This window comes from Podarcis cretensis, assembly GCF_951804945.1.
Source record: "Podarcis cretensis genome assembly, chromosome: 4".
NCBI lineage: Eukaryota > Metazoa > Chordata > Lepidosauria > Squamata > Lacertidae > Podarcis > Podarcis cretensis.
Window position 1 is genome coordinate 68,359,141 of NC_137173.1, and position 13,818 is coordinate 68,372,958.

The 13,818-nt window shown below is 43.4% G+C and overlaps 1 protein-coding gene across 2 annotated transcripts in view; it reads left to right on the plus strand.

Moving 5' to 3' along the window:
- The first annotated feature begins 1,374 nt into the window (after window positions 1-1,374).
- Window positions 1,375-13,818, plus strand: part of GPM6B (glycoprotein M6B) — a 110,185-nt gene continuing 97,741 nt past the window's right edge. Inside the window, exon 1 of one of the 2 annotated variants that reach the window (XM_079972996.1) lies at window positions 1,375-1,545. In XM_079972996.1, the coding sequence (XP_079829122.1) occupies window positions 1,542-1,545 (4 nt within the window). In that variant the 5' untranslated portion in view covers window positions 1,375-1,541. The remainder of the gene's footprint in view (window positions 1,546-13,818) is intronic. The other variant, XM_079973000.1, reaches the window with a different exon arrangement.

Genomic DNA, 13,818 nt, shown 5'->3' on the forward strand with positions numbered 1-13,818 from the left:
CACATTAGCTTGTTAACATTTCTACTGAGAGTTGTTAGGTAATGGTAAAGGTACCCCTGCCCGTATGGGCCAGTCGTGTCTGACTCTAGGGTTGCGCGCCCATCTCGCTTAAGAGGCCGGGGGCCAGCGCTGTCCGGAGACACTTCCGGGTCACGTGGCCAGCGTGACGAAGCTGCTCTGGTGAGCCAGCACCAGCGCAGCACACGGAAATGCTGTTTACCTTCCCGCTATAAAGCGGTACCTATTTATCTACTTGCACTAAGGGGTGCTGTCGAACTGCTAGGTGGGCAGGAGCTGAGACCGAAAGACAGGAGCTCACCCCGGCGCAGGGATTTGAACTGCCGACCATATGATCGGCAAGTCCTAGGCACTGAGGTTTTACCCACAGCACCACCCGCGTCCCGCACTGAGAGTTGTTAGGCGTTCATAATTCTCAGAGTTCCCTAGGAAGAGGGACTGACTGTTAATGCACTCTGAATATTGTAGCTCTATGATGTACGGAAGTGAGAGCTGGACCATAAAGAAGGCTGATCGCTGAAGAATTGATGCTTTTGAATTATGGTGCTGGAGGAGACTCTTGAGAGTCCCATGGACTGCAAGAAGATCAAACCTATCCATTCATAAGGAAATCAGCCCTGAGTGCTCACTGGAAGGACAGATCGTGAGGCTGAGGCTCCAATACTTTGGCCACCTGATGAGAAGAGAAAACTCCCTGGAAAAGACCCTGATGTTGGGAAAGATGGAGGGCACAAGGAGAAGGGGACGACAGAGGATGAGATGGTTGGATAGTGTTCTCGAAGCTACCAGCATGAGTTTGACCAAACTGCGGGAGGCAGTGGAAGACAGGAGTGCCTGGCATGCTCTGGTCCATGGGCTCACGAAGAGTCGGACACGACTAAACAACAACAACACTGAAGGTCGTAGCTCATTGGTGGAGCCTCTGTTGGGCGTGGAGAAGGTCCCAGGTGCCATCTAGAAACCAAACTAGATGGGCCAACGGGCCGGCTCAATAGAAGGCACCTTCTTATCTCCGGGCGCACCTGAGGGCGCACGCGCGCACGCGCCCCACTACAAGCGTGTATTCCTTAGAGCTCCAATGGTGTCTTCGGGAGATATCCTTCCCCTAGGAGAGAGAGTTGCGTGCAAGGCATATGTAGAGAGCCACACAATGCCCGGGAAGCTCCAGGCCCCTGAAGTCTCCTCACCCTGCCTTGCTGCCCCCCCTCACAAAGGCGTCTGAGGCGAAGAGCTGCCTCCGCGGAGTTTCCCGCCTCCCGGGCCTGCCGACCGGCGGCGGGGTCTCCTCTCTGAGGCGGCTCCGCGCAGGCCCCGCCCCCTTCGGCCAGCCAGGGCGGGAGCGGCGGGCGCGGGCGAGCGGCGCGCGGAGGAGCAGCTGAGGCGCCTGTTCCGAGAGAGGACGCCGCCGGGAGGAGTTTGCTCGTCTCCTCGCAGCCAGCCGGGGAAAAGCCAGCCTTGAAGGGCAAGCGGGGAAGTCGCCACTGCCGCCGCCAGCCGAGCCACCTGCACGCCTGCCAGACGCCATGGGTAAGAGAAGGGCTGCTTCGGCTCTCGCCTTGAAAACGGCTCCGGGGTTGGAACTGCCTTCCTTCCCCTCAACCCCTTTGGGGGCGGGACCCAAACTTGGGTAATTTTTGCAGCAGAGGGAACCTCCAAATCTTAAGCGCCCCTGCATTTTACCCTCTGGAGAAGCCTCCTTTCCTCTTACTGCAGATACTGGCTGGGATGGGAGAGGCACTCTGCACATGCTCTTGTGCGCGCGGGTCTTTCTTTGGGGAGGGGGGAGAGAGGTGCTGAGCATTGGGAAGAAGTTGAGATCCTTTGAGATCCTTGGGTCTTCCTCGGGATGCTGAGAGGAGGGAAGGGGAAGCGACGAAATGCAGCCGAGGGAGCCCTGAGATACCAGGAAGGCTCCCTCTTCTCCCTTTAACTTTGCAGTAAGGTTAGAGCCCCGCTGGCCACACATCACCCTGCAGTGGAGTTTTGTCTGCTCTCTTAAAGCTTCTGACCAGACACAAAGCAGTGAGCAGGAGCAAGCTTAAGATGCATGCTTTGTTTTGGTACATGACTTCAAAAGTGTAACATGACTTTAAAACGGCAATACTGCCCTGCATATAGTTCATGGACTCTCACACTCTTACTGTGTCCCTTTTTTAAATGGTAACAAATCAGATCTAATCTGCCTCTGGTGGGTTGGAGCTGGATTTTGGAAAGGGATGGTTAGAGGAAAGGCATGAGCAAACCGTTTCACCTTCTTGAGATCTTGGCTACGGTGTTCGCTTTTTTGAATTAAGTGTGTCCACCCAGCCCAACTGAGAATTTATACTTGGCTATAAGTCATAAGTCCCGGCTTGTGTCTTCGTTTAGGCTTGTATGACTTTAAAGCCTGCTTCATTAAACACAATCAATAGATATACTCTGAAAGTCATGGACCGAGCGGGTGTCCTTGTGGGAAAGGTTTTGCCCGATCTTTGTGCAAATGACAACCCTCCCTTCTTTACATCTCCTTTTACTTTACATATCCCCCGCAAAAGGTATTTAACTACTTTTAAAGCTCTTTTGAGTTATTGAAATAACGATGCACTGGAGTTCAGTCTTGATGGCTAAAAGTATATGGCAAAGATTTCACTAATGCATTCCAGCTGTAGACTGCTTTAAAAAAAAGTCATCTCAGGGATTTAATTTTTGGATGAAATTGTGAGAATTAAGCACAGTATCAGTTCTTTGTGACATGTGTAATAATTTTGCAGTCAGCATAAATGTACTAATGCACTCCTGAGACACTGCTTTGCTTATGTGGTCATCAAATAAATAGGTATATAGTACATAGCATATGGAAGGTGTGGTGACTGACTTGAATTAATTGCAGGAAGTCCTTATTTAGTGAGGGCCCATTATTGCAGAGGGGTGGGGGTGGGCAGAGGTAGAGAAAGTGTGGCATACTGATCAGGAAGAGTAGGTATAGAAACTAGGTTAGAGATAACACCGAAGTGGCAGGAGAAATAGCCAAGAAAGTTTTTTTCCCATTGTGGTAGAGTATATTCACAGTGTATTTTTTATGACCAAAACTTCATAGGTGTCCTAACAGGAATTTATGCATAAAAAAATATTTATTTAGAGAAGGTCTTTAACACTGGCTGCTCAATAAAAATAAAAATGAGGAAAGATCTAAACATGTACGGGGGGGGGGGATCAACTGTGAATGCAATTGTGACCAATTTTAAGGGGATTTCTGGAGTGTGGCAATACTTATAAGAGCAGTAAGTTAAAAAACAAGATGTAAAAACTGAAATCAGAAGGGCTTATTCAGAGTTCTTGTTTGATTGTGGTTGTTATTGTGTCTTTGCAGATACAATTGAGGGAGGGGACCCTAATATTCTATTTTGGAATTATAAACTTTAATATGTTCAAGATATCTTGGTTCTCATAATAATTGGAATAATTGAAATTCAGCACACAGATGAATCTCAGACTAGCTATTGTATAGTTTGCTTACAATAAGCTTTTTTGGTTTGGAAGGTTAAAATGAATTCCTTTGGCTCCTGGGTAGAGCAGAAGTTTTATAAAATGCTGACGCTTCAGATAAAGAAGACCAAGTTGCTCAGTTTTAGACTTTATATGACCCAACGAAGGTTATCAGAGCAACACTGCTGTTTATCAGCTCATATCCCTATGTTAGTATCCAGATGTTTGTGCCGTGCATCTGGTTTTAGTTTAAATTATATGTCTATATGGTCTTGGTTGGTCAAAGCCAAAGCGGATGTACAGCATCAAATTAGCTGACATTCTCAAACTGCTTTATGGTTTCCACAATTCCTTATACATTGGGAATGAAGATTAGGCTCCTGAACTGCAGTGCTTACTTAACTTTGAAAGAAGGGAGGAAGGGCAGGCAGAAGAACTGTCCCTTTTAACCTTGACAGATAGGGAGTTCACTCTCCACTCCAATGAAGTTGATGGGGAAAGTGCCATTTATATTAATCTACTTGTGTTGGCCTTGATCCAGATTTGGTTATAGACAATTTAGTGCTTCTGGGTGGTGTGTGTGTGTGTGTGTGTGTGTGTGTGCATTTTGCATATAAAAAAACTTATTCAGCCTGTTCAAACAGGCCTGGATGAGCATTGTGGATATGGATACATGTATGTATCCAGGTATTGGATACATTTGTTGGGTACACAGAAGTTTATTTTGCACAGGAGCTCAAACAGACTGGCTTTGTGTATGTGGGTGCACACGGTTCATTACACAATTCCAAAATGATACAATGTACTCCTATTAACTTCTTTTTTTAAAGCTAAACAGTTTTAAAACTAGTTTCTGCCCATTCATCAAATATGGTTGCAAGCAATCTGTATTGTTTTGCCTCTTTGCAGCAGGAATAGGCCACTAAACATAAACTTGGATACAGGTCTCATCGGGCTGCGTGCTTAAGAGTTGAAAAGCAAAATTAAACATTGAACTCATTGTATAGAAGCGGGTCAGGTCTGCTAAGCAACTGCACCCTACCCAAGGATACGCGCCTCTTAGTCCTAAGATTGAAAGATTGGCAATTGAAATGGTAGCCAAACCATTAAGGTTCCAGAATGATTTTTTTTATTGGCATCCTGTGCTATCTACTTAATTGCTTCTACACATGACTTGAAACTGATTAACTGTTATGGAATTTGGTGGGCCATTCTTCTACTGAGATTCATTAATGCAGTAAAACATTAAGACTTTAAACGTTTATTGACTGACTAAATTAAATCATGAGACTAGGGCCGTATTGAAGAATATTGATTAAAATGTGGAAGGGGGAGGAGAGAACCATAAAGAGTACAATCACAATGATAGGAGTTAGAGATGTGAAATGTTTCCTGATTATTGTTGCCATTTGTTCTGATATTGAATCTTAGATATCTTTGTTTTCAATTTATATGTTTAATATTACTTGTGGTAAAAAAGGATGTTTTTAAAGTATTATAGTGGTACCTCAGGTTACATACGCTTCAGGTTACATACGCTTCAGGTTACAGACTCCGCTAACCCAGAAATAGCACCTCGGGTTAAGAGCTTTGCTTCAGGATGAGAACAGAAATCGTGCTCAGGCGGCGTGACAGCAGCAGTAGCAGGAGGCCCCATTAGCTAAAGTGGTGCTTCAGGTTAAGAACAGTTTCAGGTTAAGAACGGACCTCCGGAACGAATTAAGTACTTAACCTGAGGTACCACTGTATTATAGCATTGATAAACTGGGGAACCCTCCCCAGTTTAGAAAAATCATTACCAGCCAATTGGCAATCTCCCTTTCTTGGGCAAGGGTCTTGAGTGTGTGGCTGTGGATCATATTCAGGTGCTCTTGGAGGGAACAGATTTTTAAGATCTATTTCAATTGGGGGTTAGGCCCTGTTTTGGCACAGAAACTGCTTGGGTTGCCCTGTATGATGACCTCTTTTGGGAGAGAGAGGGGGAAAATGTGGGCCTGTTCATTGTCCTCAGCCTCTCAGCCGCTTTCAATGCCATTGGCTACGGTATCCTTTTGGAGTGACTCTCCAAGTCTTACTTGGATAGTTGTTTCCAGAAGGTGATGCTTGGGAGTGCTATTTGGCCCCATAGTTCAGTTTTATCCCTCATGCTGTACAGCATCTGTATGAAACCATTAGTGGGGTCATTCGGAGTTTTGGAGTATATTGTCAGCAATATGCTGATGACACATAGCTCTAATTCTCCTTTACATCTGCAGGTGTGGCAGTAAATGTGCTAGACTGAGGTCTAGCCTCAGTAACAGATGGGATGAGAGCCAACAAACTGAAGCTCAATCTAGATACGACAGAGGCACTTTTAGTGGGCAGTTCCCTAGAACGTGATGGATGGGGGGGGGGTTTGCCTGTTCTTGATGGGGGTACACACACACACTCTCTGAAGGAACAGGTACTTTTGGATTTTTTGCTGTCACCTAAGGCTCAAGTGGCTTCGGTGGCACAGAGTATCTTCCATCAGCTTCAGATGATGACCCAGTTGCACCCCTATGTGAATAGGAATAGCCTAACTTCTGTTGTATATGCTCTGGTAACTTCTAGGTTATGTTGCTGCAATTCAAAGTGCTGGTTTTGACCTATAAAGCCTTAAATGGCTCAGGACCACAACATCTCAAGGACTGCCTCTACCCATATGAACCAAACCCAACCCTTTGCTCGTCATCAGAGGCTCTCCTTTGTGTTCCTTCTCTGTGAGAGTTCTGGAGGTGACAACATGAGAATGGGCCTTTTCTGTGGTGGCTCCCCATTTGTGGAATGCTCTCCCCAGGGAGGCTCAGGGAGCCAGTGTGGTGTAGTGGTTAAGAGCGATAGACTCGTAATCTGGGGAACAGGGTTCGCGTCTCCGCTCCTCCACATGCAGCTGCTGGGTGACTTTGGGCTAGTCACACTTCTTGAAGTCTCTCAGCCCCACTCACCTCACAGAGTGTTTGTTGTAGGGGAGGAAGGGAAAGGAGAATGTTAGCCGCTTTGAGACTCCTTCGGGTAGTGATAAAGCGGGATATCAAATCCAAACTCTTCTTCTTCTTCTTCTCATCTGGCACCTTTGTTACATAACTTTATATGCCAGGCAAAAAACATTCCTCTTCTCCCAGGCTTTTAGCTAATTAAATAAGATATGGACTCTTAAACTGGGGTGGGGGTATGTTTGCATTTCTGTAGTTTTAACGTGATAGCAACAAAGGATAAAAAAGAAGAAACCTTATACTGTATGATCAGTTCTGTAAAGTGTACCATCAGATATTTGGACCTGGAGACTTAGTGTTGTTTTGACAGTTTTAGGTTCGATAAGCAGCATTTGGGGACAGTGACCTACTGTGGGGCAAGACTGGAGTCTTGCTTGCAATAGCAAGCGTGTAAAGAAGATAAGAAAAAGGACTGCTGTCCAGAGCAGGATTGGAAGCATCCAGAAACAATGTTGCTTTGGCCAGGGCTGTTAAAGCAACAGTCTTGATCTTTGTTTTAAAACAGCAAGTTCCTCTTTTCTCAAAGGCCACTCTAAAACGTTTGTTAATGTTCCATCCTGCCTGAAACAGTTAGTTGTGATCAGAACATTTGTTTATTCTATACAGCCGTATTGTAAAATATGGGTGGTGGGTAGTGCACAACTTTAAAACATAAAATGCCACTATAAACAATACAAATCATTAAAGTGACTTGTTAATCAATTTAAACACCTGCTAAAGCCTCTTGGCATGAAAGGGCATTCAAGATACACCTGAAAGCCAAGTGGTTTTGCCTGCCAAATCTCTGCTGAAAGAATGTTCCTTCCACAGCACAGGACTGGTGGCACTAAATACCCAACTTCCATTGGGCTCCAATCAGGCCTCTGTAACACAAGGGCAACTAACAGTGTTCCTCCTGATGGAGCTCTGAATGCACTTCACCCAGCAGCTAACTTATAGAAGTCACACTCTTTCCAATATTCTTATCTACCTGGGCTATTGACTTGCCCTTCTGGTGCAAAGGGAGTTGGATAGATTTCACTAGGGAAGCTCAGGGAAGTGAGGGATGAGAGTTGGATGAGATACTGTTTTCTAATACCAGTGCTTAGCTGGCGTAATTGATGCCAATAATTAATGAGAACCTGAACAAGCTTTGATCAGTAAACCACATTAAGGAATGAGCAAACTAACAGGAACTGCCCATTTATGGTAAGTGGTTACTTGATGCCTGATGTTACCAATTGAGGTGGGGGGAAAGGACTCTGAACTCTGTCCATCATTAAAAAGGTCCTCAGAATGCAGTTTGAGTTGTGAAGACATTCTCAAAGCACTCTGGATTAGACTAGCCACCTCAACAGGAGCTTCAGTTCTAGACAGGTCCTCATGCTTTTGGTAGCTGTGCAGACACTTGGTTTAACTCTTGATAGATTTTGAATTATTAGGAAATTTCCTAACTGGCTTATAGACTTAACTACACCAGATGGACTTTCTGACTCTCATGCTTGTTTGTTTGAATACTAGATCAGGCAAGCCACCATACCCTTTTGGGGTTATTGTAGCCTTTGAGTCGAGGGCAGGCAACTCTTTTCAAGTTTCTGCATTGCCCAGCAAGTTCCCCTGAACTGCTGCTGAAGGAACATCCAGATTTCAGAGCTGTACCTCAGTTGTCCCCTGTAGACTTTTGCTGTGCCTCCCAGAGCTTTGGATGAAAAGCAGAATTTAGGTATGAATGCCATGCTAAAAGCAAAAAGGACTTGGAAATTTCAAGAGAAGGGTTTTTTTTATATACCTCACTGGTGTCAATAGATACACTGGCAAACCTACCTTGTGCATGCAAATGCCTTTTGCTGACAGAGGATTGTACAACACAGCTCCTCCCTCTAAAGCAGGCTTAGGAAGATCTTGTGCCAGAGGAATAGTTGGATCTGGCTGCTTGTTAACTGTCCATGTGTTACTAACTTCCATCCCAACCCCTCCCTTTTCAGTCTAAACCCTGTTACATGCCTGAGAAACAATCTTGTAGCCAGATTCCTTGGCGTGAGACCGACTAAGCTGAATGGGTCTTGAACACTGGGGTTTTCATAAGAGAAGAGGAAATGAGCAGGCCAGTTCCTCCCCCCACTTTTAAAGGACATAGCTGGAGAATACTAAAGAAAAGTTGGTTATACAAACATCAGCTCTCTGCATCTCCGTCCCTTCTCAGAAGACTAATGCCACTTTTTGTTTGAGAGAGAAGATGGCACACATTTTTTCAGCAAACTTTTGAAAAGGTAACTTGAAGAAAATCAACTAGATAGACCTTTGGCCTCACTGCTACTGTTGAAAAGTTATGTTAGTTACAAACTCCATGAACAGCATACTTTTAACTACCTGGAGTTAGGGCTCCAACGTACGATTTGAACTGGGAAAAGAAAGACAAATCTGTTTGTGTTTAAACTGTGCTTTCTTCTTCTGAACAGCTGGAGGCAAATCCTGAAAGAAAAGCAGCCCTCTTTCTTCCTATTCATTTTGTCCAGGCAGGATTAAAAACCCTTTGTGAGACACAGTAATGGTCAAATTTGATTAGTATTGGTCATTATAGTTGGCTACATTTCAATTATGGGATCCTTTGGTCCAGTCCACGCTTAAATCCTTTCTTTTCATATGCATACTTTCCCCCTGATGAACTTTAAAATATTAATTGCTATCTCTCTTTACCTAAATAAATAATCCATTGTTCTTGAAACTTTATTGTGTTTTTGTTTCTTTGTTTCAGATCTCATCTGAATGATAAACTAAGGGAACCAAGCATTTTTTTTAAAAAATGTCTGTGGTTTTTGTATGTGAACTATCACACAACTGATTCTTTTCTTACAATGTAGTGAGTCATAATACGCTTTTAAAGTTAAGCATGAAAACACACTGGACTGTATTGTTTAAAATATTATGAGAGATCTTGAACTTGCTTTGATCAATGATTCCTTGAATAAGTTCTCTGTTCAAGTCAGATGACAGAATTTGACACTTTGGATTGTTTTAACTTTAATGTATATCATTGCCCTCTGAACTTTGTTAGGTTATTTTGCTTGCTTATGTAACAGGAAGATCATAGTGAACACTTGTTCTAAAGTACTAAAGAATTCCACACTTTCATTTTTTAACATTCTTAAACTGAGCCTAAATTCCATTGTGTTCAGTTCATGCATGATATCTAAGTTCATGTATCAAGTCAGCACAGTTACATGAGCACCCACACTGTGGGATAGCTTTTAAAGCTTCAAAGGGATGTACTGTGCTGAACTCACAAATTTGAGGAAGGAAGGATAATATCTAATAATAATATCTTCTCCCAAAATTTGTTCACATCCTTACACACACCCTTGAAGGTTGTCCCCATCTTGTGGAATTCTGAAATCTAATCTAATCTAATCTATGCATGATCAGGACGGGTCACGCAAGGAACTCCCTGCCTAACGCTGGGATCAATGTTGCCCTTTTACTTGCATAGTAATGTAGATATAGAACAGTGATAGCCAACGTTGTGCCTGTGGGTGCCTGTCAGTACTTCCTAGGGTGCCAGAGAAAGATCTTAGCAAATCCACAGTACACAAAAGACTGGTGAGTGGGTTTTTTGCTCCACTCCTGACTCCGAGTTGTGATGCTCCTGCATTAAACTTGTCCACATTGGATGCCAAGGTTAGACACCCATCGTCTCTTCTACTCTGAATAGAGATTAGCTGTAAAGTGTTGTGGAGCAGTGAGCAATGCCTTTTCTCCACAGATGTGGGGACATTCCAACACCATTTTGTAGTACTGCCTCTCTTTCAGATGTGGCAGTTATTGTGTTATGCCACAGACCTCATGGCAGCCATTTTGTGACTGGTGCCCATGGTGCTCTCTCAAAATTCCAGATGTGTCCACTGACCATAAAGGTTGCTGACCCAGATATCAACCTGCTATTGAATAAGACTCAAGAAAGATGACTTTGGTTACTACTCTGACAAAACAGAAAATAAAAAGAAGGATGATGAGGGACACTGTGCCTCTGAAAAAAGTAAGAGTGTAGTGTTGTCTCCGCTACTTAACTTAATGGAGGCTATAGTATGCACTCACAGAGGCAATCAGATTGTCTGTAGTCTAGATATTCCAAGCAGTTGTCTCCAATGAAGATTCAACAGAATATAAATTGGAGTTGCTCTAGAGACAAAGAAACATAAATATCTCTCAAAACCCCCCCCAAAAAAACCCAACAGATTCATAAGTTCCTCTTTATTTTATTTATACAGACTTAAATCATTGTGTAAGTTTGAAAGAGAATAAATTAATGCAGAGGATAGAAAGCATTGCCTTCCCAAGTGTGACCTTCAGTAAAGTTTTCATTTATGGATATGTTGGCTTCCTGAGCATGTCATCATTAGAGGTGACCTGTTCATCCATGGAATTGAATATTATCACCTTCTACCTTTAGTCAGAAAGGTGAAAAATTTAGATATGGATTTGTGCACAACTGATGCCATTTTACTGGCAGCTTGTCAAGCTAGTTCAGCCCGGACACTGAGATCCAGCACCGAGGGCCTTCTGGTGGTTCCCTCATTGCGAGAAGTGAGGTTACAGGGAACCAGAGAGAGGGACTTCTTGGTAGTGGCGCCCACCCTGTGGAGCACCCTCCCTTCAGATGTGAAGGAAATAAGCAGTTATCCTATCTTTAAAAGACATCTGAAGGTAGCCCTGTTCAGGGAAGTTTTTAATATTTAACGCTGTATTGTTTTTAATACTTGATTAGGAGCCGCCCAGAGTGGCTGGGGAAACTCAGCCAGATGGGCAGGGTATAAATAATAAATTATTATTATTATTATTATTATTATTATTATTATTAAAAACATAAAATTTAATATAAGAGAAAGTGACTTACTGTAGCACTTCATTAAAATGTGGCCGTTCCCAGTCCCGTGCTTGCCACACATCTACTAAGCAGTGAGGAGATTTGACCAGGGATCCTCTGCAGTTTTTCCATGCTGGTTTTTCCCTAGCTAAGGACTCAACCATCTGCTCATCAAATGAAGAAAAGCAGCTGGGGGGGGGGGGGCAGGCAATAAGTAGTGGCAGACAAGAAAAGGGTTATGCATCTTGTTCCACCAAGTGCAACTCCCCAGCAAGTTCCTCCATTGCTTCCATTTTGCACTCTGATAAATAACAAGAAGGAGAATTCTACATTTGCTACTGAATTCCACCACATGGGTCTGTTGTACGCAAGGATGAAAGCGTCTTTGTATTTAGGTGTCTCCCTATAACTAACAGGTATCACTGTCCCAGTGTTCCATCCTAATAGCATTGATTTGGTCTATATTTGTGTCATTCTTAATAATAATAATAATAATAATAATTTATTATTTATATCCTGCCCATCTGGCTGGGTTTACCCAGCCACTCTGGGCAGCACCCAATCAAATATTAAAAACACAATACAGCATTAAACATTAAACACTTCCCTAAACAAGGCTGCCTTCAGATGTCTTTTAAAAGTAGAATAGTTGCTTATTTCCTTGACATCTGATGGGAGGGCATTCCACAGGGCAGGTGCCACTACCAAGAAGGCCCTCTGCCTGGTTCCCAGTAACCCCACTTCCTACAGTGAAGGAACCGCCAGAAGCCCTCAGAGCTGGACCTCAGTGTCCGGGCTGAATGATGGGGGTGGAGACCCTCCTTCAGGTATACAGGTATAGCTCACAACAGCAATAAAGCACACAAAATGCATTAGAACAACACATTCATATTGATGATTCAGAATTGGAGAACGGTACCATAAAAGCTTACATGGCCCAGAGTGTTTTAAACATTAGTTAACCCAGCAGATTATTCTCCAAACAATGCCACACCTCTAAAAGATGGTTAAAACAGTTTAATAATTCCAGACCAGCTGCATTAAAGAACTTTAGAGAAGCTCACTCAAAACAGGTAAGTTTCTAAACTTTGGGCGAATGGAGATTGGTGGGGAGGGAGTTCCATAAGCTAGAAGTCACAACTGAGAATGCCTTGTCTCTTGTGCTCTCCAGCCAATTTGATCTTACAGTGGGCCTATATGCAGGGATTCTCAAGCAGATCTTAATGGCAAGGCAGAATGGTCTATATGTGCATGCTTGCAGATCTACCTTTACCAGCAGTCAATGCAGCTGGTAAAAAAGCAGGTCAGAATGTACATCTAGATATGGACGTGTCTCTGCACCAAGTTGCACTCAGTGGAATGTCTATTCACTTGTAACTATGCACCACTAGAGGAACCCACAGTATAAACAACTGAAATAAAATTTTTAAAACTCTGCAACTGACACTTTCAAAGATACACCCCCTTGCCTGCCCACCTCCTCTGCCCCTCTCTCCAAGTTGCAATTTTGCTTGTTTATCAAAGCAAGTCAGCAAAATGGAATGGAAATTGTGGCACATTCTGATGAAGCATGGATGTACCAGCCTGATGCTATATTGAGGTTATGTTTGTGACCCAACTTTCGGGGGCTACAATGCCTACAGCACAGATGTCTGGAGAGTTCTTGTTGATACTGGACAGCTTGCTGAAAAATGGGGAAGAGATTCTGGGGAAATAAATGCAGAGTTTGGTATAACCCCCCCCCCCCCGCATCTTAGATTTCAGCCAGCCGATGTTTATAAGGGGGGTGGGAACTACTTGAATAACCCTTTGCGAAAAAGTTGTCTGTAAACATTGTCTGGAATGCTGATCTGAGGAAATTAAAGCTTTGCTTCCCTGTGAAGTTTGACACCTATTAACTTCTGTCTAGCTTGACAAGTTGCCAGTAGAAAGGCATCAGTTGTGGACAAATCCATATCTAAATTTTATTCCAAAAGCAGTAATCTGTTTTTAGTCTTTGGGGAGTTGTTCCCTGGTGTGAATAGGAAACAGAGTATGATTCCTACCATATATGATTACTAGATCTTGCAATCAGATACCATAATTATTGCCACATCTTCATATCCATTATTTGTATCTCACATTTTCATTCCATCCTTCCTCCAAACAGCTCACAACAATGCACATGCATGGAGGTTGCACTTATTCTAACCTCACAAAAATCCAGTGGAGGAGACTAGGCTGAAAGCATGTGACTGGCCCAGGTCAACCACTCAGCTTGATGGTAAATAGGGATTTGAACCCAGATTTTCCTAAGCCATGGACACAGTGACTCTTATATTTGTGACAAATTGAAAATAAATATTGGTGGGAGCAGCTGCTGATGGAAGCTCTGTTTAGGCAAGTACTACTCTTATGAATCATCCCCATAAGATATATAACAAAGGGCTCTGTGGTTTTAACAGCATTATTCCATGGAGGGAAAAAACATATAAGCACAGC